At 41.5% G+C, this 25,880-nt stretch overlaps 1 protein-coding gene and 1 long non-coding RNA gene across 2 annotated transcripts in view; one reads left to right on the plus strand and one right to left on the minus strand.

The window, feature by feature from the left end:
• Positions 1 to 472: 472 nt before the first annotated feature.
• LOC140741923 (uncharacterized) lies at positions 473 to 19,576 on the minus strand. The gene is made up of 2 exons (XR_012102171.1): positions 19,467 to 19,576; positions 473 to 1,106 (listed from the first exon to the last, which is right to left on the minus strand). It is a non-coding gene; the product is annotated as an uncharacterized lncRNA (long non-coding RNA).
• A 58-nt stretch (positions 19,577 to 19,634) lies between these two features.
• Positions 19,635 to 25,880, plus strand: part of LOC140741921 (protein SSUH2 homolog) — a 64,293-nt gene continuing 58,047 nt past the window's right edge. The window contains exons 1-2 of the mRNA XM_073072490.1: positions 19,635 to 19,780; positions 23,319 to 23,386. Of these exons, the coding sequence (XP_072928591.1) occupies positions 19,758 to 19,780; positions 23,319 to 23,386 (91 nt within the window). The 5' untranslated portion in view covers positions 19,635 to 19,757. The remainder of the gene's footprint in view (positions 19,781 to 23,318; positions 23,387 to 25,880) is intronic.

Raw genomic sequence — 25,880 nt, forward strand, 5'->3', positions numbered from 1 at the left:
TGCAAATCTCCTGAAGCTCCTTGAACTCTTCCAGCTTAAAACCAAGCCACCTTTCACAAGTAACAGCCTGATTAACATAGCAGAAGCTTTCTCAGATATGCTGCTTCCAAAAACCCTTGTAGTTGGACCACGCTTTCATCACTTACATGATTCCTTTGAATAGCATGGTCCTTCCTTGGTCCAATAGGCTTTCCAACCAGAGGCACAGAAGTGTGCACCAAAATTAGTTTGCCCTCTTGTGCAATTGGATCCTGGACTTCCTCACTTGCAGATCCCAGTCAGTGTGGATTAACAAAAACATCTCCTCCACAATCTCCATCAAAACAGGAGCACCACAGGGTTGTGAGCTTATCCCCCTGATCTACTCACTTTATACCTATGACTGTGTGGCTAAATACAGCTCCAACACTATATACAAGTTTGCTTATGACACCACTATTGTGGGCCATGTCAAAGGTAGTGACAAATCAGATTCAGATTCAGATTCAGTTTATTGTCATTTATAAACCACAAATACAATGCAGTTAAAAAATGAGACAACTTTCTCCGGAATGATATCACAAAAAAGCACAAAACAGACCACACAAGGAAAACCACATAACATTTGGTAATCCCCAATCCAGAGTCCGGAGAGGCTACTGCATATCGATATCGCGCTACCATCTAGCGTGTTCCCCAGAAAGGAACTACAAACCCATCAGACAAATCTAAAGCTACAAGACCTACACAAAACCAAATAGTTACATATAGTTATAGTTAACATATAGTTTTAACAGTACAGACAATACCATAATTGATAAAAGATTAACTGACAAAGACCACATAATTATAACACATAATTTCAACAGTGCAAAGCAATACCGTAATCTGATAAAGAGCAGTCCATGGCACGGTTTAAAAGAAAGTCTCAAAGTCCCAACAGCCTATCATCTCACGCAGACGGTAGAAGGAAGAAAAACTCTTCCTGCCATGAACCTCCAGCGCCGCAGCTTGCCGATACAGCACTTTGGGAGCCCCGACCACAGCCAACTCCGAGTCCGTCCGTAAACTTCGAGCCTCCGACCAGCCCTCCGACACCGAGCACCGAGCACCATCTCTGCCGAGTGCTTCAGCATTTAGGAGGGAAATTGAAAATTTAGCTGAGTGGTGTAATAACAAAAACCTCTCACTCAATGGCAACAAGACCAAGGTAGTGATTGTAGACTTCAGGAGAGGGAAACCAGGGGTTTATGAGCCAGTACATATCAGAGGATCAGAGGCAGAGAACTTTAAATTCCTGGGTGACACTGTCTCAGAGGCCCACAGTGCATCTACTTCATCAGAAGTCTGTGGTGATTCGGCATGTTGTCAAAATCCTTGGTAAGGTTCTATAGACGTGTGGTGGAAAGTGTGCCTAGCATGGGAACACCAATACCTTTGAGCTGAAAATCCTACAAAGGGTGGTGGATTCAGCCCAGTACATCATGGGTAAAGCCATCCCAATCATTCACAGCTACATGAACTATCAAGTAGTATTAAATCAAGGCAACTGTGTTGTCTAGAAGACATTTCACTACTCTTCTGAGAGACTTCTTCAGTTCTGATCCATCGTGGGTAGTTTCTGGTTTATAAACTCTGTGAGTTGTTTAAAGGTATAGCAATCACATGAGGGTCATTAAGAGTCATAGAGGTAATGAGTGGGTCATTAGTCTAATCTTTCCATGAATAGAGCTGTGAGCTGTTGTGGGGACGTTAGGACTGTATTGTAAGTAGCTGATGGGTGGTGTCATACCCTAGCCCTCTTTTCAGGGATGGATTTAACCCCTCTTTCAAACCACCAGTCCTCATGGACCAAAATGTGCATATCTGGACTCTTCGTGGCCCTTGTGTGATTGCTATACCTTTAAAGAACTCATAAAGTTTATAAGCCAGAACACCATGAATCAGAACTGAAGAAGCCTCTCGGTTGAGTGGCGAAATGTCTTCTAGACAACACAGCAAGTCCAGTTGCCTTGATTTACTACTGCTTGATATACAATGACCTAGATGACTGAAAATCTTCATAGACATACCTACATGAAATGTTGTTGTAGAAAAGCAGCATCCACCAAAGATCCTCAGCACCCAGGCCATGCTCTCTTCTCACTGCTGCCATCAGGTAGAAGGTACAGGTGCCTCAGGTTCAACAACAGCTACTACCCCTCAACCATCAGGCTCTTGAACAAAAGGGGATAGCTACACTCATTCTATTTCTGGTGTTCCCACAATCAATGGTCTCACCTTAAAGACTCTTTATCTTGTTATTTCATTCTCATTATTTATTGCTATTTATTTATATTTGCACTTGCACAGTTTGTTGTTCATTAATCCAGTTTACAGTTATTTTTCTATAGATTTGCTAAGTATGCCCGCAGGAAAGGAATCTCTGGGTTGTACGTGGTGACATGTTTGTACTCTATGAATATGTTTTACTTGGAACATTGAACTTTGTTGGGCAAAGGTTCATGATGTGCAGCATTGAGAGAGTTTCAGCATTATCCGGGCCCTTTCTTAACTAACTTTCAGTTAACTATTATAGGAGATCTGGATTCAAATCAAGTTGTAATTGTCTCAACCAATCATATCCCCACAATGCTAGCCCTCCTGATTTTGCCACATGCAAGCCCAATGTGGCTCGTTGGTTGATTATTTCACTGTTCCGTATGTCATTCCCACAGAAGTTTTCTTTGCTCCAGTCTAAGTTCTTGGTTGGATATCTGCAGACTTCAATTCAATGTGTTTGAAATGCTGTTCAGATTCATTTTGTGGAATGACTGAAACAGGCGAGCCAGTGCCTGATTCTCTTTTAATTAATTTGCAGTTCACTCCTGGTCTAAGCCATATTGCATGCCTATTGTTTGTTTTCACATTATAAATCTCAAGGCTACTCAGTCCAGTGTCACTCTCATCATTATCAGATTAGTGCTCTCTTTGAAACTGCAACTTGACTTTTTATCTTTATCTTTTCCCTGTGTGGTGCATTTATTTTTGTCTGTCTGACATGCTCTTTGTATTTGCCTTACTTTATTGCATTTTCTGCAAGTTTTGCCTTTAAACCTGCACTGGTCTGGTGTATGTGAACCCCTGCCACAATGGTAACACAATTTGTTCGGCCGCACACACACTTCTGTTTAGACTTTGTAATTTTGTTTAAGCTTACTTTCATTCCTGACTGCAACTCAATTGCATTTCTGTCTGCTGTTTCCATTGATACAGCTATTTCAGGTGCACTTTTAAATGTAAGTTGAGCTTCAGTTAGGAGCCATTTTTGAATGTTTTGTTGTAAGATTCCACATACTAAGCTATCTTTCAGTGCATCATTAAGCCTATCAGCGAACTGACAACTTCTTCGATTCAGCCATATCTACCGAAAGAGACTCCTCTTCCTTTCGCTTCCACTTATGAAACCTAAAGTGTTCTGCAATCAGCAATGGTTTCAGTTCTAAATATTTCTTCATTACTTTCATGAGATCAGCAAAGCTCATTTTGGCTGGTTTGGTTGGAGCAGTTAAATCTCAAAGCAAACTATATATCTTTAAACCCAATACACTCAGCAAAATTGACTAGTTCAGTTCAAAACACTGCTGAATTATCTCAGTTTATGTGAGCCAGTTATCTATGGAGCATTCAAATACATCTATCTTTCTGATGTAGCCAGCCATTTCTACTTAGTTTTTATTTATGATTATTATAACTTGGTACTCACTGTTTATGAACCTGTGAATCTGTCTATTTTCTGCTTATTTCTGTTTTCTGTTATTTTCCTTCTGGTCAAAATGGCACCAGCGAGTAATTCCATAGGCAACATCTTCCAAATAGTCAATTATTTCAGCTCTTTGACATCTTCCACTTATTCTTTTTTATCTTAATTTTGTTTTTGAAACTGTTGGAACCTATTACTTACAGTCTGTAGTTTAATCAAGTGAGCTAGTGCTCTGTGATCCTCGAGAAAATTCGAGAAGAGAAATGCCAGCACGAACTACCATGGGGAGAAGCTCAGTGACAGGACGAAGGGCCATGATTGACTACATTTCTCACCAATTAGAGCGTTGAGGAAGATTGAAACATTGTGGAGGAGAGTGAGCATTTCTTGGTTCAAGTCACTGCTGTCAGAGGAGATGCTGGGTCCTGATGCTCCCAAAACTGTTATTGAAATTCTGAGATTTATGGATTGGACTGTAGTTCAAACTTACTATAGCTCACATTGGTCTCTTTCAGTTCTATGTATTTTTCGTGTTCTTACCAATTCTTTCTTGTTGCCGATTGGTGGGCTGCGGGTTTGGATGATCTGTTAGTTTTTGTGTGGGGGAGGATTGGAATGTTTGGAGTTTGCGAGTTTCTGTTTCTTTTTGTGGGGTGGGTGATGTCTTTCTTTCAACTACTTCTATGTTTTTCTGTATTCTATGGTTATCTGGAGTTGTATTCTGCATATGTACTTTGATAATAAAATGAACCTTTGAACCTTTATTTTTAAATTCAAGCACGTACTTCACTGATTTTATAAAACTCCGTCATTACCCACTGCGCTTTTTAAAAACTCGAATGTCTTGCTGTACTTCAATGGGTAGGTAGTCATCTAAGGTTTGTTTTCAAAATACTTCATCACCACTGTTATGTTTTGTAACTCCAAAACATAAAACTAATTGAAAGGAAAACAAGGAAGCTGAGCGATGAGAGTCTTAGTTAATTTTTACTTTAAATGATGTGACGATGTACACAATTCACTTACAGTGCCTATAAAAAGTATTCCACCCCTTGGAAGTTTTCACGTTTTATCAGCTTACATCATTAAATCACAGTGGATTTAATTTGGCTTTTTTTGACACTGTTCAGCAGAAAAAGACCCTTTCATGTCAAAATGAAAACAGATCTCTACAAAGTGATCTAAATTAATTACAACTATAAAACACAAAATAATTGATTGCATAAGTCTTCACTCCCTTCAAGTCAGTATTTAGTAGATACACTTTTGGTAGCAATTGCCGCCTTATGCCTGTGTGGATAGGTCTCTATCAGCTTTGCTCATCCAGACACTGCAATTTTTCCCCATTCTTCTTGACAAAACTGCTCAAACTCTGTTAGATTGCATGGGGATCATGAGTTCAAGTCCAGCCACAAATTTTCAATTGGACTGAGGTCTGGACTCTGGCTTGGCCACTCCAGGGCATTAAATCTGTGGTTTTTAAGTCATTTCTGTGTAGCTCTATGCTTGGGGTCATTGTCTTGCTGGAAAACAGATCTTCTCCCAAGACACAGTTCTCTTGAAGACGGCATCAGGTTTTCCTCCAGGATTTCCCTGTATTTTGCTGCATTCATTTTACCCTCCAAAGCTGCTATAGTGTAGGATCCCCACAGCATGATGCAGCCACCACCATGCTTCACAGTAGGGATGGTGTGTTTTAGATTATATGCAGTGTAGCATGTAGTCTGATGGCCAAAAAGCTCAATTTTGGTTTCATCAGACTATAGAATCTTCTTCCAGGTGACTTCAGAGTCTCCCACATGCATTCTAGCAAACTCTAGCTGGGATTTTATGTGAGGTTTTTTCAACACTAGCTTTCTCTTTGCCACTCTCCCTTAATGCTGTGACTGGTGAAGCACCCGGGCAACAGTTGTATCTGCAGTCTCTCCCATCTCAGCCACTGAAGCTTGTAACTCCTCCAGAGTTGTCATAGGTCTCTTGGTGGCCTCCCTCACTCATCCCCTTAACACACGGTCACTGAGGTTTTCGGGATAGCCTACTCAAGGCAGATTTACAGCTGTACCATATTCTTTCCATTTCTTAATGTTTGACTCAACTGTACTACTCCAAGGGATATTCAGTGACTTGGAATTTTTTTTGTATCCATCTCCTTATTTGTGCTTTTCAATAACATTTTCAAGAAGTTGCTTAGAGTGTTCTTTTGTCTACATGGTGTAGTTGTTGCCAGGATACTGACTAACAAGCATTTAGACTTTCCAGATACAGGTGTATTTTTACTACAATCAATTGAAACACCTTGACTGCACACAGATCTCCATTTAACTAATGATGTTACTGCTAAAACCAATTGGCTACACCAGTGATGATTTGGTGTGTCATATTAAGGGGTGAATACTTATGCAATCAACTATTTTGTGTTTTATATTCATAATTAATTTAGATCACTTTGTAGAAATCTGTTTCACTTTGACATGAAAGAGTCTTTTTCTGTTGATCAGTGTCAAAAAAAGCCAAATTTTATCTATTGTGATATAAAACATGGAAACTTCCAGTGGGGGATTAGTGAATACTTCTTAAATGCACTGTATGTTTACATATAATCCATAATGCATTATTTTTTAAAAAAGTATGATTAATCAAAAAATAATTATAATATTACTCAGACATTAAATACACAACAGAAACTGGGGTCCTGGCATGTTAATGAAGGACACAAACAAGTTCCTGGTGTGTTAAAGGGAATGTGGAAGCCAAGCCACTATGATGTTAATGAAAGCAGGGGAATCAGTTCTTGGAGAGCTATGTGTGAACCATTATTATCCCAGAGTAATTACATAACACATTAATATTTTAACTATCATTGCATGTGTAGTCTGTCTCTCATGAACTCAGGAATTCCTCAACTGCCTGGGAATAAATTAAACTATCAACACTGTGTAGGAAATGAGTGCGGTATTTTTTTGCAGCAGACTCTTACAAACGGAGCGGCAATAAGGGTCAGGCTGGTTGTGTTAATATTGCTGGGTGACAGTTAAATACTGGCTGGGGGACCTGGAGAAATTCACCTGCTATTCTTCAAACTATGCCAGGGGATATTCTGAGTTCACACAGGAGGGTTGATGAGGCCCGAGGTCCATCTCATCAGGAGGCCAGCGCCACTGGGAGTGCAGCCATTGTCAAACCAACATATAGATGTACAAACTAGGAGTAGGAGAAGGATACTCAGCCTTCTAAGCCTATGGTACTATTAAATAAGATCAGAGTGAATTGACTGCAATCTCAACTCCACATTCCTGCTGACCGCCAGTCACCTTTCATAAAACACATAACGCAGGAGCAGAATTAGGCCATTCAGCCCATTGAGGCTGCTCTACTCAACCTGATTTATTCTTCTCTCAACCCCATTATCCTGCCTTCTTCCTGTAATGTTTGATGCCCTAACTAATCAAAAACCCATCAGCCTCTGGTTTGGCATCCACAACCATCTGTGGGAATGAATTCCACCAATTTGCCATCCTCTGGCTCCATAAAATCTTATCGAGGATCTAGCTGTCTCTGCCTTAAAAATATTCAAAGACATTGCTTTAATTATAACCACCAGGCCGGTCTCAGTATTTATTGCTTGTTCAGGCAACAACATAGAATTGCAACATAGGCTGAACCTGGGATGTCATGGCAAACACAGATTTGTAAGTGCAGATATCATGGGCTGCCCATCATCAATTTTATCTGGAAATGCCCAGTAACACAGTCAACTCTTTAAAAGTAGTAACACACACAAAATGATGGAGGAACTCAGCAGGTCAGGTAGCATCTATAGAGAGGAATAAACACTCATTTCAGGCCGAGACCCTTCATCAACGTCTTGACCTGGCCAGAAGAAGTCTTCACCAGGGAGCCTCAGATGAGCAAAGAATTCTGGTTCCATGTGCAGGATACAGGGTCCTCGACCTCACCAACTGAACCAAACCAAGACAACCTGTCTAAAATGCTGATCATGCTATGAGGAGATTTGCTCTACTCTTTTAGAAGGATTTAAAGCAAGTGATATGTTTTTCAGTCATAGCATTATAGCATCATTATGCACAGAAACAAACCCTTCAACTCATGTTAAACTTTGTTTTATTGCTCTACACTAATTTGTCCTCATTCTGTGTCCTTCCAATCCTTGCCTATTTAAGTCCCCATCTAAAAGTCTTTTAAACATAGTAGTAGTAGTACTGTATCTGTTTTAACTATCTCCTCTGGCAGCACATTCCAGACATTAACCTCTCTCTGTGTAAAATACTTATCCCTCAAATCCCCTTTTAAACTTCTTCCACTCTCGTCAACCCTATGCTCTCTTGTTCCTTACGCCTATACCACAGGAAAAAGATTTTGACAATCTAGTCTATCTATATCCCTCACAATCATATTCATCAATCGGATCACACCACCTCGCACCCCCACCCCCAGCCTCCTACCCTCCAGGAAAAGGAAGTCCAGCCTATCCAATCTCTCACAAGTCACCCAATCCAGGCAACATCCTGGCGAATCTCTCAGTGTTGAAGGGATATGAAGAGATTTTATTTTTTCTCCCTGCACCAAGAAGGTTAAGGGAGATTTGAAAGTGAAGTTTGAAACCATGAATGACTTCAATGGAATAAATAGAGAGAAGACATGTCCAATAACAGAAGTGTCAGTACAAGATGTAGCCAAAAGAGGCATCAGAGGGAATAACCTGGTACAGCAAGTTATAAAATCGAGACTGAAAGGGTGGCAGAGCACATTCCACAGCATGTTCCAAACAAACGGCTGAAGGGATAAACTTTGCAGAGCTGAATCCAGCAGGTTATGGAACAAGTTACATGGTACTTTTGAAGAGCTATGGTAGGCACTGTGGAAGAAAATTCTGGATAAAGGGTTAAAATATCAGAGTTGTTAACAACCTATAGCTTCCTTTAATTAGAAATATGCTTAGTGTGGCCTTAGCTGTGTAAACAAGATGAAGACAGTGAAGTCCATAGATTGTAGGGAGGACCCTGTGTGCTGTTAGGTTTCTGACAAACAAAAAGTTTACAGGTTTTCTTTCACATGTCAGGTACTGACATATAAAACAACACTGGATCTGAGGATTTAATGAACTTTCTATATGTCATAAAGACTCACCATTCAGCCTGTGTTCTCAGCAAGCTTGCAATAAAGATTTCATTTCAAGGATGTTCTAACAACCTATCTCTGTGTGTTGTGGGCAGAAAAGAGACTGTCTCCGGGATTTTTGTGGGACTTGAGATTTTTTAAAATTTTGGCTGATTCAAATGACTTTCTGTGTACATGTATAAAAAAGGCTCTAACTATTGTTCTTTGGAAGACTTGACAACCGCACCGTTAGCGAGTCATTCTTCTCTTATTCATAAAAATAGGTATTCCCTGGTCACTTCGAAGTCCATGTCCTGTATTTCCTTAGCAAATTAATTTCCCTAACAAGCACTCTGGGACGAATGGACTACTATTGACATGCTTTATTTTGGTTCTCCAAGAGAAGATTCTTCTCTTGATATCTAACCTAGATCTAGCCTTATATTGTGATTCCTATACCTCCCTAACGTACTTAGTTGAAACAAGCTGCCTGTCCAAAACAACCTACTTTCTTCATTACCTTACAAAATTGGTCCAAACTTCTTCTTGAATCCGAGCTCCTTCAGTATATTTTTTAAATAAAGTTATTTCAAAGTGCAAATTAAAATTAGTGTTTCTACCTGTTTTTATCAAGAGAAGGCTGTGTAGTGTTCTGTTATAAATAAGATATCAATAAGATTGAAAGAGCACAGAGAAAATTACCAAGGATGTTGCTGGGACTTAAGGGCCTGAGTAACGGGAAAAGGTTGAAAAAATTAGGACTTTATACCCTGAGAGTAGAAGAATGAGGGGAGATTTGATAGAGGTGTACAAAATTATGAGCAGTATAGATAAAGTAAATGCAAGTAGGCTTTTTTCCAGTGAGGTTGGGCAGGGCTAGAACTATATGTCATAGGTTAAAGGTGAAAGGTGAAATATTTAAGGGGAACCTGAGGGAGATCTTCACTCAAGAGGGTAGTGAGAACGTAGAGCGAGCTGCCAGCAGAAATGATGGATGTGGGTTCAATTTTACCATTTAAGAACATTTTGGAATAGGTAAATAGATGGGAAGTGTATGGAGGGAAATGGTCCAGGTGCAGGTCAATGGGACTAGGCAGATTAATCGTTCACCATGGGCTTGATGGGCTGAAGGGCCTGTTTCTGTGCTGTAGTGCTCCATGATGCCATGATTCTAAGTTACAGAATATTTGGCAAATTCCATTAACTCCTTTTGAAAAATGAATAAGGGAAATCAAAGGATTATAGATTGGTTCAGCCAACATTTGTCAACTGGAAAGAACTAGAGTGAAACTTGCAAATCACAGTGAGCGCTTTCAGCTCATTGGGGAGCTGAGTTTGTAAGAGACCAGACAGGCAGATGGAATTATTACAAAGTAATTAAGGGAATGTAAAGAATAATGTCACATTATGTTATTCATATAGGACAGTGTAGAGGGGGCTTTACATTGTATCTAACTTTTACATAAATTAAAATTCATTTGTACTGATTTTCAATAGGAGATTCTGCAAGAACCATTTCTTCTATCCCATCTTCCACCTTTCCTCAAACTTGACCTTGGCCTCCCTCCGAATTTTGTATGACAAAATAAGTCGTCTAAGAAAACTCTAGTTCACAATAAGTATACAACTTTAGATATTATTGAGGGGTGGGATGACCTACTGGTGGTGGGGGGGAAAGGGGTAGAAGCACTGTTACTGGGTCTCTGGCATTGAGGCTGGTGCTGTGGCTCAGAGGAGCAGAGAGGTGAAGAGCACTACAGTGTTGTTAGGAGATTCCATGGACACGATAGAGATACCCAGATGGTATGATGCCTTCCTGGCTCCAGGATCAGGGATGTCTTGGATCAGGTCCATGGCATTCTCAAAGGCAAGGGTGAGTAGCCAGAAGGGTTGGTATGTATTGGCACCAATGACAGAGGTAGACAAGGTGAGGAGGTCCTTAAGAGAGATTTTAGGGAGCTCGTTAGAAAGCTGAAGAACAGGACCTTCAGGGTAGTAATCTCTGGATTACCGCCTGTGCCACGTGCCAGAGAGGGTAAGAATAGGATGATTTGGCAGTTGAATGTGTGGCTGAGGAACTGGTGCAGGGAGCAGGGGTTCAGATTTATGGATTATTGGGATCTCTTCTGGGGAAGTATGACCTGTGCAAAAGGATGGGTTACGTCTGAACCCAAGAGGGTCCAATATCCTTGCGGGCAGGTTAGCTAGAGTTGTTAATCTAGTTTGGCAGGGGGACAGGAACTGGAGTGGTAGTGCATAAGATGAGCTAGCTGGTTTACAAAGACAATGTGTAGTGAGGCTCTTGGCAAGAAGAGATTGATGATAGCACAGTTATATATGATGTTGTGGGCATCAATGAATCCTGGCTGAAAGAAGATTATAGCTGGAAGCTTAATGTCCAAGGATATACATCGTATCAAAAGGACAGGCAGGTGGCTTTGCTCTGAGGGTTAAAAATGAAATATAATCATTAGAAAGGGGTGACTTAGGGTCCAAAGGCATTGAATCATTCTGGATAGAGCTAAGGAACTGCAAGGTTAAAACGACCCTGTTGGGAGTTGTATACAGACCCCAACAGTAGTAAAGATGTGATCTATAAATTACAATGGGTGATAGAAAATGCATGCCAAAAGGGCAATGTTATAATAGTCATGAGAAATTTCAATATCTTGGTAGATTGGAAAAATCAGGTTGGTGCTAGATTTGGAATGGTTCCAGAAGATTGGAAAATTGCAGAAGTCACTCCACTCTTCAAGAAGGGAGAGAAGCAGAAGAAAGGAAATTATAGGCCGCTTGGTCTGAATCATGAAAGGGTATTTCTAGAATGCCAGTGAGATGGCTTTTTAGAGCAGCTCATGGTTGAAACCGCAAGGAAATCAGCTATTTGTGCAATGAAGCCGAAATGAATAGAGAGCTTAAGGTTAAAAAAAAACCTTTAGTGAAAAGTGATCAAAACATGATTGAATTCTCCTTGAAATTTGAGAAGGAGAAGCTAAAGTCGGAGTAACTGGAATAAAGGGAATTACAGAGGATAGGAGAGGACTTGGCCAGAATTGATTGTAAAAGAACACCGGCAGGGATGACAGCAGAACAACAATGGCTGGAATTTCTGAAAGCAATTTGAAAAGCACAGGATATGTACATCCCAAAGAAGAAAAATTATTCTAAAGGCAAGATGATATAACTGTGGCGAACAAGGTAAGTCAAAGCCAAAGAGAGGGCATACAAAAGAGAAAAAATTAGTGGGAAGTTAGAGGATTGGGAAGCTTTTCAAAACCAACAGAAGGCAACTAAAAAAATCACTAAGAAGGTAAAGCTGGAATATGAAAGTAAGCTAGCCAATAATGTTAAAGAAGTTTCCAAAAGTTTCTTCAGATACATAATGTGTGAAAGAGAAGCAAAAGTGAATAGCAACTGGAAAATGATGCTGGAGAGGTAGTAATAGAGATGAGGAAATGGCAGACGAACTGAATAAGTATTTTGCATCAGTCTTCACTGTGCAAGACACTAGTAGTATGGTGAAAGTTCCAGGTGTCAGGGGTCATGAAGTTGCCAATACTCGGGAGAAGGTTCTTCAGAAACTGAGAAGTCTTAAGTTAGATCAGTCACCTGGACCAGATGGTGTACACCCCAGGGTTCTGAAAGAGGTGGCTGAAGAGATTTTGAAGGCATTAGTAATGATCTTTCAAGAATCACTAGATTCTGGAATGGTTCTAGAAGACTGAAAAATTGCTAATGTTACTCCACTCTTCAAAAAGGGATTGAAGCAGAAGAAAGAAAATTATAGGCCAGTTAGTCTGAACTCAGTGGTTGGGAAGATAATGGAGTCAATTGCTAAGGATATGGTTTTGGGGTTCTTGGAGGCACATGATAAAATAGGCTGTAGTCAGCATGGTTTTCTCAAGGGAAATTCTTGCCTGACAGATCTGTTGGAATTCTTTGAAAAAAATAACAAGCAGGATAGATAAAGGAGAATCGATTGATGTTGTTTACTTGGATTTTCAGAAGACCTTTGACAAGGTGCCACACATAAGGCTGTTTAATAAGTTCAGAGCACGTACTAATACAGGAATGATTCTAGCATGTATAATGCAGTAGCTGATTGGCAGGAGATAAAGAGTGGGAATAAAGGGAGTCTTTTCTGGTTGGCTACCGGTGACTAGTGGTGTTCCACGGGGTTGGGACTGATTCTTTTTACATTATAAGTCAATGATTTAGATGATGGAATTGATGGCTTTGTTGCAATGTTTGCAGATGATAATAAGTAGGTGGAGGGGCAGGTAGTTTTGAGGAAGTATAGAGAAACTACAGAAGGGCTTGGGCAGAAAAGGAGTATGGGCAAAGAAGTGGCAAATGGAATACAGTATCGGAAAGTGTTTGGTTATGCACTTTGGCAGAAGAAATGGAAGTGTAGACTATTTGATAAATAAAGAGAAAATACAAAAAAAAAGTGATGTGCAAAAGGACTTGGGAGTCCTTGTGTAGGATTCTATAAAGGTTAAATTGCAGGTTGAGTCTGTGGTGAGGGAGATAAATGAGATGTTAGCATTCATTTCAAGAGGACTAGAACATAAAAGCAAGCATGTATTGTTGAGACTTATAAAGCACTCATGATGCCTCACTTGGAGCATTATGAGCAGTTTTGGGCCCCTTATCTTAGAAAGGATTTACTGAAACTGGACAGGGTTCAAAGGAAGTTCACAAAAATAATTCCATGATTGAACGGCTTGTCATATGAAGAGCATTTGATGGCTCTGGGCCTGTATTTATTATAATTCTGAAGAATGAGGGATGACCTAATTGAAGCCTATCAAATGGTGAAAGACCTTGATGGAGTGGGTGTAGAGAGGATGATTTCCATGGCGGGGTAGTCTATGACCAGAGTATGCAGCCTCAGAATAGAGGAGCATCCTTTTAGAATGGAAATGAGGAGTAATTTCTTTTGCCAAAGTGTGGTACATCTGTGGAATTTGTTGCTGCAGGCAGCTGTGGAGGCCAAGTCTTCATGTATATTTAAGATAGAGGTTGATAGATCCTTGATTGGTCAGGGCATGAAGGGATACAGGAAGAAGGCAGGATATTGGGGCGAAGAGGAAAAATGGATTAACCATGATGAAATGGTGGAGCAGACTCGATGGGCCAGATGGCCTAATTCTGCTCCAATGTCTTAGAGGCTTATAATGGTCGGCTCAAGGGGAATGACATCTGTGGAGACTTGAGAATTGCAGATGCTGGAGAAACTCAAACAGGTCAAGCAGTACCTGTGGGGAAAAAGGTACATGTCAATGTTTCAGATCGAGACCAATGTTCCCTCTAATTTGTAATGACCAGTGTGCACAAAATTCGTGTGGTGTGCAATTTGTTGCCCAGTGACAACATGTGCACACTGAATTTTTAAGTGGAAGTAAACCTGAAGCTATTCCAAGGATAATAAACTACCAGGTCCAGTTTGCTGTTCATCGTTTAAAAGAAATAAAATAACTGTCAGTAAGAACTTTGATCTCCTCTGGGTTTGATAGTTTTCGCTCTCGTTCATCTGCACTCCCACAAAGCGTATGTAGCAGGCCTGTAACAGTTCATGAAGGATTTATACACTGGAGCTTTTGCACAAAAAGTCAAGTTTCCAAATATTATTCCTCTTCTTCCCACTTGCAAATAGTCCAGCATCTTTTGCATTACGACAATACATGCAGGTAACACTAGTTTCTGAATTGTACATAAACATTTCTCGTAGCTGCACAATCCTGATCTCATGAGCTTTCAGTGTAGCAGTTTCTACTGTTAAATTAAGCCAATAATTTGCAATAGTGAATTAGCAATTCTTTTGCACTTCACACCTTTTGCTTCTTTTGAATTCGACATCGTGAATCAATAATTTCTTCAATAAAAACAGTATAAATAAGCCAGTTCTGAAATCTGCAGACAAATCATCGTAAACCCCACATTGTCGGCACCATCCACATCAGAAACCGGGAAAGGAAATGTGATTGTGTATGATCATGAAATATACTTAACATTCCAACGAGTTAGAGGGAGACAACCATTTGTGCACAATTTTAATTCCTGTGTGCACTAGTAGCAGAAGACATCTGCACACACACCTGAGAGGGAACATTGGTCAAGGCCCTTCATCGGTGCCAAAGGAGTAGATGGGAGATATCCTGTACAAAGAGCCATGGTGCAAGAACCAGTGAGTAATAGGTGGATCCAGGTGAAGAGAGGTGATAGACAGATGGAAGAGGGGAGAGTGGAAATAGTGACAGAGGATAGGAGGTGACAGGTGAAGACAACAAAGGTCTTCAGGTGATTGAATCTGATTAAAGAAGGTAGAGAATGGAACTAAATAAAGGACAGAGGGAAAGCAAGTGAGAGCAGTAAGGGGAGGGAACCCAGTGGGAGGGGTGTGTGTGTAATGGGAAGATGCTGTTGGTGGAGGAGTGGAAAGAATCAGGGCAATAGTGGGCTGGGGTGAGTGTAGACTGGGTAGATCAAGTGGAGGGAGGAAAGGGTAAGAGGGGGAGTAATTGACCTGAAACTAAAGAATTCAATATTCATGCTGTGCATTTGTAGACAACCCTGGTGGAGCATTTTTACTTATTTAGAGAAACAGCACAGTAACAGTTCCCTTGGGCCCAACGATCCTGCGCTGCCCAATTACACCCATTTACCTGCTACCAGTACATCTTTAGAATGTGGGAGGAAACCAGAGCACCTGGAGGAAACCCATGCAGTCATGGGTACATATATATTCCTCATAGACAGAGGCAGGAACTGAAGTCAGGTCACATGCTGCGCCTTATGAGGAATATGAGGTGCCATTCCTCCAGTTACAGCAATATGAGACACCAACCCTCTTTCTGGTGTTTGGGAGTAAAGGGGGCCGAGGGCAGGTAGTGTCAAGTCGGAGTTCTTGTTCTTCTTTGAACATGAAAGAGATTGAATGCACCTACCCGAAGGCCTTTTAACCGGATTCCACTCAATGACCAAACAACTTTTCCTTTTTTTTCTCCTTTTATTTTTCGCAAGTGTGGCAGTTTGATAGTTCTGTTAGTTCCATTAGTCATTAGTTAGTAGTCATTAGTCATAAGTCATAAGGTGAAAAAAGTGGCTGCCTCTCGGACTTTGTAGACGAATTCCAACTTGCACAGTCTCCGTTTCTCTAATGGACCGTTATGTTTTCAAACTGGGCGAACACTCCCAAGGGTTCGCGAGCTCTTCCTAAACCTCATGCCATTTCCGAGAAGTGCCTGCGCGCGATGATCCCCATGACAAAGCTAGCGCTAACCCAAACGCAGTGACAGCAGTGCTCTTTTCCATGAAACAGTCTCTCAAGTTATTTAAAATTCAGCATCTTACCGCAGATTCCAATGCTGTTCCCAGACTGACGCTGTGATGCTGCGGGGTCCCCCAAATGTCCTGGGCAGAAGCAGCACTCAGGCAGTGGGTTCCGTCCGGTCTATCAGTGAATTCCTGCTATTACTTTTAAATTTTATTTTTTTTTGCCTCTCGGTCCCAATGCTTTCTAGAAACTCAAGTTTGACTTGACAAGTAGGATGGTGGGGGGGATGAGCAGATGAATTAAAATTGTTGACAACAGAGATCTCCAGAGTGAAGGTGTTTGGTGAAGGGGTTGACTGGACCATGGTTGGTCTCTGGAAACAAAGTCGGCCTCCTTCTTTGCACCACTCTTAACAAAAATGATAAACAATGTTACTTACAGCAAGGACACGACCTTGCTAAGAATTCCCAGCATCAATCTTCCTCACGATGACTTGCTAGCACCCAGTAGAGTCTCCAACCAGCACCAGAAATCCTTTCCCAGGTTTCGTAAATGCATCCATTACGGTTGTTATTGCTCAGTAGCTACTTTCTTGACCAAGTCCTGGGTGTTGTAGAACAACACACAAAATACTGGACAAACTCAGAAGATCAGGCGGCATGAATGGAGGGGGAGAAAAACAGTCAATGGTTTGGGCCAAGACCCTCCGTCAAAACTCAACTGGAAAGGAAGGAGGAAGAAGCCAGAATAAGAAGGTGGGGAGAGAGGGAGGAGTGCAAGCTGGAAGGTGATGGGTGAAACAAGGTGAGGGAGAAGGTTGGGAAATGGAGGGTGAAGTGATAACTGGAAAAGGTAAAGGGCTAAATAAGAAGAAATCTGACGGGAGATGAGAGTGGACCATGGAAGAAAGGGGAGGAAGAAGGGCACTAGAGGAGTCTGTAACAAGTTGAAGTCAGAAGTTTACATACACCTTAGCCAAATACATTTAAACTCAGTGTTTCACAATTCCTGACATTTAATCCTAGAAAACATTCCCTGTCTTAGGTCAGTTAGGATCACTACTTTATTTTAAGAATGTGAAATGTCAGAATAATACCAGAGAGAATGATTTATTTCAGCTTTTATTTATTTCATCACTTTCCCAGTGGGTCAGAAGTTTACAAACACTTTGTTAGTATTTGGTAGCATTGCCTTTAAATTGTTTAACTTGGGTCAAACGTTTTGAATAGTCTTCCACAAGCTTCTCACAGTAAGTTGCTGGAACTTTGTTCCGTTCCTCCAGACAGAACTGGTGTAACTGAGTCAGGTTTGTAGGCCTCCTTGCTCGCACATGCTTTTTCAGTTCTGCCCACAAATTTTCTATCGGATTGAGGTCAGAGCTTTGTGATGGCCACTCCAATACCTTGACTTTGTTGTCCTTAAGCAAATTTGCCACAACTTTGGAGGTATGCTTGGGGTCATTGTCCATTTGGAAGACCCATTTGCAACCGATCTTTAACTTCCTGGCTGATGTCTTGAGATGTTGCTTCAATATCTCCACATAATTTTCCTTCCTCATGATGCCATCTATTTTGTGAAGTGCACCAGTCCCTCCTGCAGCAAAGCACCCCCACAACATGATGCTGCCACCCCGTTGCTTCTCGGTTGGGATGGTGTTCTTCGGCTTGCAAGCCTCACCCTTTTTCCTCCAAACATAAGTATGGTCATTATGGCCAAACAGTTCAATTTTTGTTTCATCAGACCAGAGGACATTTCTCCAGAAACTAAGATCTTTGTCCCCATGTGCACTTGCAAACTGTAGTCTGGCTTTTTTATGGCGGTTTTGGAGCAGTGGCTTCTTCCTTGCTGAGCAGCCTTTCGGGTTATGTCGATATAGGACTCGTTTTACTATGGATATAGGTACTTGTCTACCTGTTTCCTCCAGCATCTTCACAAGGTCCTTTGCTGTTGTTCTGGGATTGATTTGCACTTTTCACACCAAAGTACGTTCATCTCTAGGAGACAGAATGCGTCTCCTTCCTGAGCGGTATGATGGCTGTGTGGTCCCATGGTGTTTATACTTGCGTACTATTGTTTATACAGATTAATGTGGTACCTTCAGGCGTTTGAAAATTGCTCCCAAGGATGAACCAGACTTGACATCATTTTCTGACCTCAATCCGATAGAAAATTTGTGGGCAGAACTGAAAAAGCATGTGCAAGCAAGGAGGCCTACAAACCTGACTCAATTACACCAGTTCTGTCTGGAGGAATGGAACAAAATTCCAGCAACTTCCTGTGAGAAGCTTGTGGAAGGCTAACCAAAATGTTTGACCCAAGTTAAACAATTTAAAGGCAATGCTATGAAATACTAACAAAGTGTATGCAAACTTCTAACGCTTTCTAGGATTAAATGTCCGGAATTGTGAAAAACTGAGTTTAAATATATTTGGCTAAGGTGTATGTAAACTTCTGACTTCAACTGTCTGTTCTTCCCACGACCAGGTGGGTTTCCTGCAAGTGCACTGGCTCATGTCATCAGTGTCAGAAACGAGCCACGCTCCCGAATAATGGCTTCAAGACAAATTCAAGGAAACAAAGTTTATTAACAGTTCTGCAGAGCTGGGCCCCTTCAGAGAAGGGAACCCTGAACCTTACAGGGCAGCAAGTTTTATCCTTCTTCCTTACCACCCTTCCTCCCTGACTCGGGAGGTACATAGTGTTTTCCCATTCCATATTTGGAGTTGTTTTTTTACACGTTTCTGTAAAACAATAGTCCATATCTCAGGACTTCAATGATTCCACAAACAGTTAATTTTGTCAAGGCTTCTGCATTCATAATTAGATCACACTTGTTTACAGACTTTAACCCAGACATAATTAAATCACATTTGTCCCTAAACATAATTAAATCACAGTTGTCCCTAGACTTTAACCTGGACCTGTCAGAAACGCACATCTTAATTTTGAATCTTACAATCAGTTTGGAGGCTACCCAGACGGAATATGAGGTATCGCCCCACCATCATGAGATGTATCGTATATCTTTAACGTGTGCCGTACCTCTGCAAAAAAACCCATTGCTGTGTTAATCTGTACCCTTCTCATAATTGAACGCAACAAGAATCAAATTAAAACATTCTTCTCTGTATCCATGGCCCACTGCAGCCCTGCGATGGTGGAATGACATGTACGTACAGGCATTGAAATCCAGGAACACCCGTCAGGACTGAACACCAAGCAGAGGGCGGGCGGTCCCAGTGAGTGGTTTACCGCACTCTTAAGTGAAATAGTGAACTGGGAAGACACAGGTTTCAAAGTGTGTATAAACGGACCATCGAATAACCGTGAAACAAAATTCCTACACACCTCAGTTTTAAGAGACCTTCCCTTTATCGTCGATGCCATTATTCCCTGTATGAGGGCACCCTGAGCTTTGTTGTGGCGACGGGATGCGCACACTAGAGAGTAAATACCGAGCTGTCGAGAGGAGAGCGAGTGATTGATAATGAAGTCACATCCGCCTCCGTGGTGGGCTGGCCTCTGCTGGCACATCGTACCTCCTGGTAAACAGGACGAGGAAACGAAACTGACTGAGCTGCCCCGAAACACGAGTGGGAGCGAGTGTCCACCACGGTCCAAGCTCACGCTCCTCGCACCATGGACAGGCAGCCCCTGCTCAGGTACGTGCTCTGCTCAGCTTGTTGCTGAGGCAACCCCGCGAACTCCCGGGTCCGGGGTGATAGCAGTTGTGGCCGGAGTCCATACCAGAGGAGAGCTTGCCCCCCACCCCCGTACCACTGGGACCGCAGAAGTGGTTCTGATATTGTTCGTTATTTCTCTATATTCAGCAGCAAAACGTGTCTCAGCAGCGTAATCTCAACCATTAATAGTTCTTCTGAACCCCGGCCTTCACCATCCCCCCCCCCCTCCCGCTCCCCTTCTTGAGAGAGTGTTAATGTTTTTCAGTTACCCTTGTAAATGTAGCTCCTTGAAACTCATACAGCACTAAAGCTGGAAAGACCTGCGTTTATGTGGCGCCCTGAGTTCAAAATAATATCAGAGGATGGTGGGAATACTTGGCAAGTCAGGCAGCATCTGTGGAGAGAGAAACTGGGTTAAGGCTAGTTAGTGACCTTTGGTCGGAACTTGTGGAAGAAGTTTCAAAGTAAATGTTTATTTTTATATAAATAAATATGTTTAAATACGCACCATGGATTCAAGTTAATTGGGACAGCCACTTATTTTGGACAATCTCTTAAAGAACAAAAACTAATTGAGAAAAGTCTGGCTTCCCTTCATTTATTTGGGATTCTATGCCACTTAATTGGTCAGGAGACTGTTGCTGAACAGTTCTAATTGGCATCAGTCGTGTGCATTTATATGGTTGTTAGACACTACACTGTACTTAAAGCGAACTGTTTTAGATAGCACCGGTTACAGATACCCTGTACTTGTGCCGATGGATGTTGATTCAGTCATTTTGCTTTTTATTTTGACTTTAAAAGATTTCAGACCCTTGGCTGGATGCCATGAGAAGATTTCACACTAGCCAAAAAAATTACTTCACTGGACCAAGTTAAAAGTCAATTGCTTACCACTTCTCACTATCAGCTGATAGAGATAACTGAAGTGACAAAATCTACAATTGCATGCTTGATCCATCAGCAAGATAAACTGCGTGAAGAATGGGCATTACATGTGGGACAACAGGGAATGTCCCAAAAATGAAAGCTGAAGGTCAGGATTCAGACTTTGGAAGTGACCTTCAGTCACTAGTTTCCCATTGTAACTGGATGAGGTGTGCACGTCTGGGGACCAATGTTAAAAACAAACAAGTCTAGAGGAGCTAGGTAAGAGGCTGATCACGAAGGTTTTAAAGCAACAGCTGGTTGGTTGTCCCAGTGGAAATATTGGCACCACATTAAATTCAGGAGAGCACATGGTGAGAAATGTAGTGCTGGTGCTGCAAGTGCAGAAACGTGGAAATCTACAAAACTCCCCAACTTCAAAAAGTTTGTGCAGATGACATCTACAATGCAGAGGAAACATACCTTTTTTTTATAGTACCGTGCTGAACGGTTCCCTTGACTACAAACACACAACACCATCAGGTTTAAAGAAAACAATGGATTGCGTAATGAAGTGATCTGCACTAATTTAGTTCATTTATGGTCAATTAAAAAAAAACAACAGTGTACACTGAATGAATTCCTCCATTGGTAAATTTTAGGATCAGTTACACAGTTTCTTAGTACTATCACAGTATTGCTGGTGTTGTAATTCCTCCTGTTGTAATTTCATTTAAATACATAACTTGTTACTCAGGTAGTTTGTCCTTTTTTATACATTTCCAATTATTTCTATTAAACTTCAGCTAATTGGGTCAGCCACTTATAATGTACTGGTCCTGATGTGTCCCAGTTAACTGGAATCTACTCTGTGTGTACCCTGAGATTCATTTTCTTGCAGGCATTCAGAGTAAATACAATAGAATCAATGAAAAACTGCACAGAAAGGTGGACAAACGACCAATGTTAAAACGGCAACAAATAGTGCAAATACAAAAAGAAAAGAAAAACAGAATAATAATGAATAAATAATATTGAGATGTCAGTTGTAAAATCCTTGAAAGTGAGTCCAAAGCTTGTGGAATCAGTTCAGGGTTGCAGTGAGTGAAGTTATCCACTCTAGTTCAGAAGCCTAAGGGTTGAGGGGTAATAACTGCTTCTGGATCTGATGGTGCAGTACTTGAGGCCCCTGTACCTTCTGCCTGATGTTAGCGGCAAGAGGAGAGCTCGGCCTGGGTAGTGGGGGTCCTTGATAACGGATGCTGCTTTCCAGTGACAGCAGTTCAAGTTGATGCACTCAATGGTGGGGAGGGGTTTACATTTGATGGACTCGGTAGTATCCACTACTTTTTGCAGGTTTCTTCCATTCAAGGTCATTGGTGTTTCCAGCCAGGCCGTGATGCAGTCAGTAAACTCTCCACAGTGTGTCTATAATGCATTTAGGAGGCATGTTGGACTCAGTTACAAAAAAGTGGGTAGGGTCTGAGAGAACAAAAAAGAAAGTTGAAGGAAACCAGGGGACTGATTGGCTCAAATGTTGGTAGTGCTGGCTGGGAGAGAGTGATGACGGATGTTAATTGTAGCTAATTTGCCTGGAGAACGTAAATAGAAGGTGGATGTTTACAGATTAATAGAGGTTTTAAAAAATACAGAGACAGACGAGGAGGTACAAAAGACTGGAGACACTGGCATCTTGGAGCAGGATGCAATCTGCTGGAATTCTGATAAAGGGCTCTACCTGAACCATACATTTTCAGTTCCCACGCCCCCCCCCCCCAACAGATGCTGCTCAACCCACTGCGTTCCTGCAGCAGATTGTTAAATACTAACAGAAATGCTCAGCAGGTCAGGCAGCATCTGGGGAAGCGAGGCATCTATCCAGGTGTTGGATAATCAGGATCTCTGCAAGAGTAGCTCTAACAATTTACCTTTCTCCCATGGCTGTATCCATAGCTTGATGGCCTTGGAGAGGAGTTATAAGGAGCCCACTGGTCCGCCCGAGGTCTGCTGAGACAAGTGAAGACTGGGATATGGCCAGTTTTATCACATTGATTTGCAATATTATATTTGTAAATCAAATATAATGACCTGCCCTGCCATTATACCCCTCGCCCTCCCACTTCCCCCACCCACATGGAGGGTTATGTAGAAAGGAATGATTAGATTGATGATAGAATAGATTCAAAGGACAACACAACATCTGCCCTCTACTGTTCTATGTGCTACACTGTATGTCTGCTGCGTTTATTGTGCACCAGCACTGATCCTGGTAAAACGCGATTGTCTGTTTCTTGTCAACCAAAAAAGCAGATGCACTATGATAACTGTTTCCTGTTTGCCCTGCCATTATAATCCACTTCAGAGAAAATTAGGCAAAGTTAGTGGTATATGGCCAACACTTCATTGGCTGGTCTGTTGTGATTGACATTGCAGCCATTTTGTGCAAATTAAGCTCTTCCTACACTTCATATTTTGTTTTTGGTCTCTTGTGATATTAAAATTGAAATAATAGGCAATTGTGTGTACTTGTGATAATGAGCCCATTTTCATTTAGATAGTTTCAATCTTTGTAAACCAGACTGAACCTACATATGATCTGCACAAAAGTCTTCACAATTTGCACTGATCATGTCATGTATTTTTGTTGCAGAAACATTGAACCTGACCAGTCGTTTCAGCCCCTGAGCCCACAGCTTTTACCCACGGTTACAAATGGAGGTAAAATTATATTTCTCAGTCAGTGGCCTGTGTTGCTCACCAGAAGCACAAATGTAATGATCATGTGAAATTTCCTGTGATTGCCACTCATTGTTGAAAGTCCTGGATTGTGCAACTGAGCCTGATGCATGCCTGTCAAGCAAATTCCCAGCAACTGAGTAACTATTTTGATGCAGAGTATTGCAGTGGATGTGCTGAGGCACACGACATCCCAGCTCCGTAAGCTTGACTGAGAAGAGCATCGTCTTTAAGAGAATGCCCATAGTGCGGAAGACTGAAATGTTAAATTGCTGGGTTCATGCGATTAAAAAAGGGGTTTGAGTATATAGTTACAGTAAACAATATAGTTTGAGTATACAGATCAACATGGAAGCAAGATAGCCTTGTACATCATAAAACAGTGACATACATTTATTCATTATCATATTAATAGTGCTGAATGGTAACACTTCCACTGGAAATTGGAACCGAACTAAAGAGACAGAGGAAAGGGAGGTTGGCTCACAAACAGAGAAAGCTTGTAGGCAGTGTGAGAGGGAGGATAGGCCGGTGATAGAGAAGGTACACACTCAGACTGATGGTTTGAGATGTGTCTATTTTAATGCGAGAAGTAATCTGAACAAAGCGAATGAGCTCAGAGCGTGGATCAGCACTTGGAGCTATGATGTTGTGGCCATTACAAAGACTTGGATGGGGGGCAGGGGAAAGAGTGGCTACTTCAAGTGCCGGGTTTTAGATGTTTCAGAAAGGACAGGGAGGGAGGCAGAAGAGGTGGGGGCGTGGCACGGTTGGTCAGAGATAGTGTCACAGCTGCAGAAAAGGAGGAAGTCATGGAGGGATTGTCTACAGAGTTTCTTTGGGTGAAAGTTAGAAACAGGAAGGAGTCAATAACTTTACTGGGTGCGTTTTATAGACCACCCATTAGTAACAGGGATATCAAGGAGCAGATAGGGAGACAGATTCTGAAACGGTGCAGTAATAACAGGGTTGTCATGATAGGGGATTTTAATTTCCCCAATATTGATTGGCATCTCTTCCTAGAGTGAGGGATTTAGATGGGGTGGAGTTTGTTAGGTGTGTTCGGAAGGTTTCCTGACACAGTATGTAGATAAGCCTATGAGAGGAGAGGCTGTACTTGATCTGGTATTAGGAAATTAACCTGGTCAGGTGTCAGATCTCTCAGTGGGAGAGCATTTTGGAGATAGTGATCACAATTCTATCTTTTTTACCAGAGCACTGGAGAGGGATAGGAACAGACAAGTTAGGAAAGCGTATAATCAGAGTAAGGGGAAGTATGAAGTTATCAGGCAGAAAGTTGGAAGCATAAATTGAGAGCAGATATTCTCAGATGTATGGCACAAATGTAGCAAATGTTCAGGTGATATTTACATGGTGTTCTGCATAGATACATTCCAGTGAGACAGGGAAAGGATGGTAGGGTACAAGAACTGTGGTGTACAAAGGCAGTTGAAAATCTAGTCAAGAAATATTCAAGAAATGTTCAAAAAAACTAGGTAATGATAGAGATCTAGAAATTTATAAGGCTAGCAGGAATGAGCTTAAGAACAAAATTAGGAGAGTCAGAAGGGGCCATGAGAAGGCCTTGGTGAGCAGGATTAAAGAAAACCCCAAGGCATTCTACAAGTATGTGAAGAGCAAGAGGATAAGATATGAGAGAATAGAATCAAGTGTGATAGTGGAAAAGTGTGTATGGAACCAGAATAGATAGCAGAGGTACTTAATGAATACTTTGCTTCAGTATTCATTATGGAAAAGGATCTTGGCGATTGGAGGGATGACTTAACAGCAAACTGAAATGCTTGAGCATACATACATTAAGAAGGAGGATATGCTGGAGCTTTTGGAATGCGTTAAGTTGGATAAGTCACCAGGAATGGACGAGATATACCCCAAGCTACTGCAGGAGGTGAGGGAGGAGATTGCATCATCAATGGGGATGGGAGAGGTTCTGGAGGATTGGAGGATTGCAGATGTTGTTCCTTTATTCAAGAAAGGGAGTAGGGATAGCCCAGGAAATTATAGACCAGTGAGTCTTACTTCAGTGGTTGGTAAGTTGACAGAGAAGATCCCGAGAGGCAGGATTTATGAACATTTGGAGTGGCATAACATGATTAGGAATAGTCAGCATGGCCTTAAGAGTCTGACTGAAGTTTTTGAAGATGTGACTAAACACATTGATGAAGGTAGAGCAGTAGATGTAGTGTATATCAATTTCAGCAAGGCATTTGATAATGAACCCCATGCAAGGCTTATTGAGAAAGTAAGGAGGCATGGGATCCAAGGGGACATTGCTATGTGGATCCAGAACTGGCTTGCCCACAGAAGGCAAAGAGTGGTTGTAGACGGGTCGTATTCTGCATGGAGGTCGGTGACCAGTGGTGTGCCTCAGGGATCTGTTCTGGGACCCCTACTCTTCATGATTTTTATAAATGACCTGGATGAGGAAGTGGAGGGATGAGTTAGTAAGTTTGCT

This window comes from Hemitrygon akajei, chromosome 19 (assembly GCF_048418815.1).
Source record: "Hemitrygon akajei chromosome 19, sHemAka1.3, whole genome shotgun sequence".
Taxonomy (NCBI): Eukaryota; Metazoa; Chordata; class Chondrichthyes; order Myliobatiformes; family Dasyatidae; genus Hemitrygon; species Hemitrygon akajei.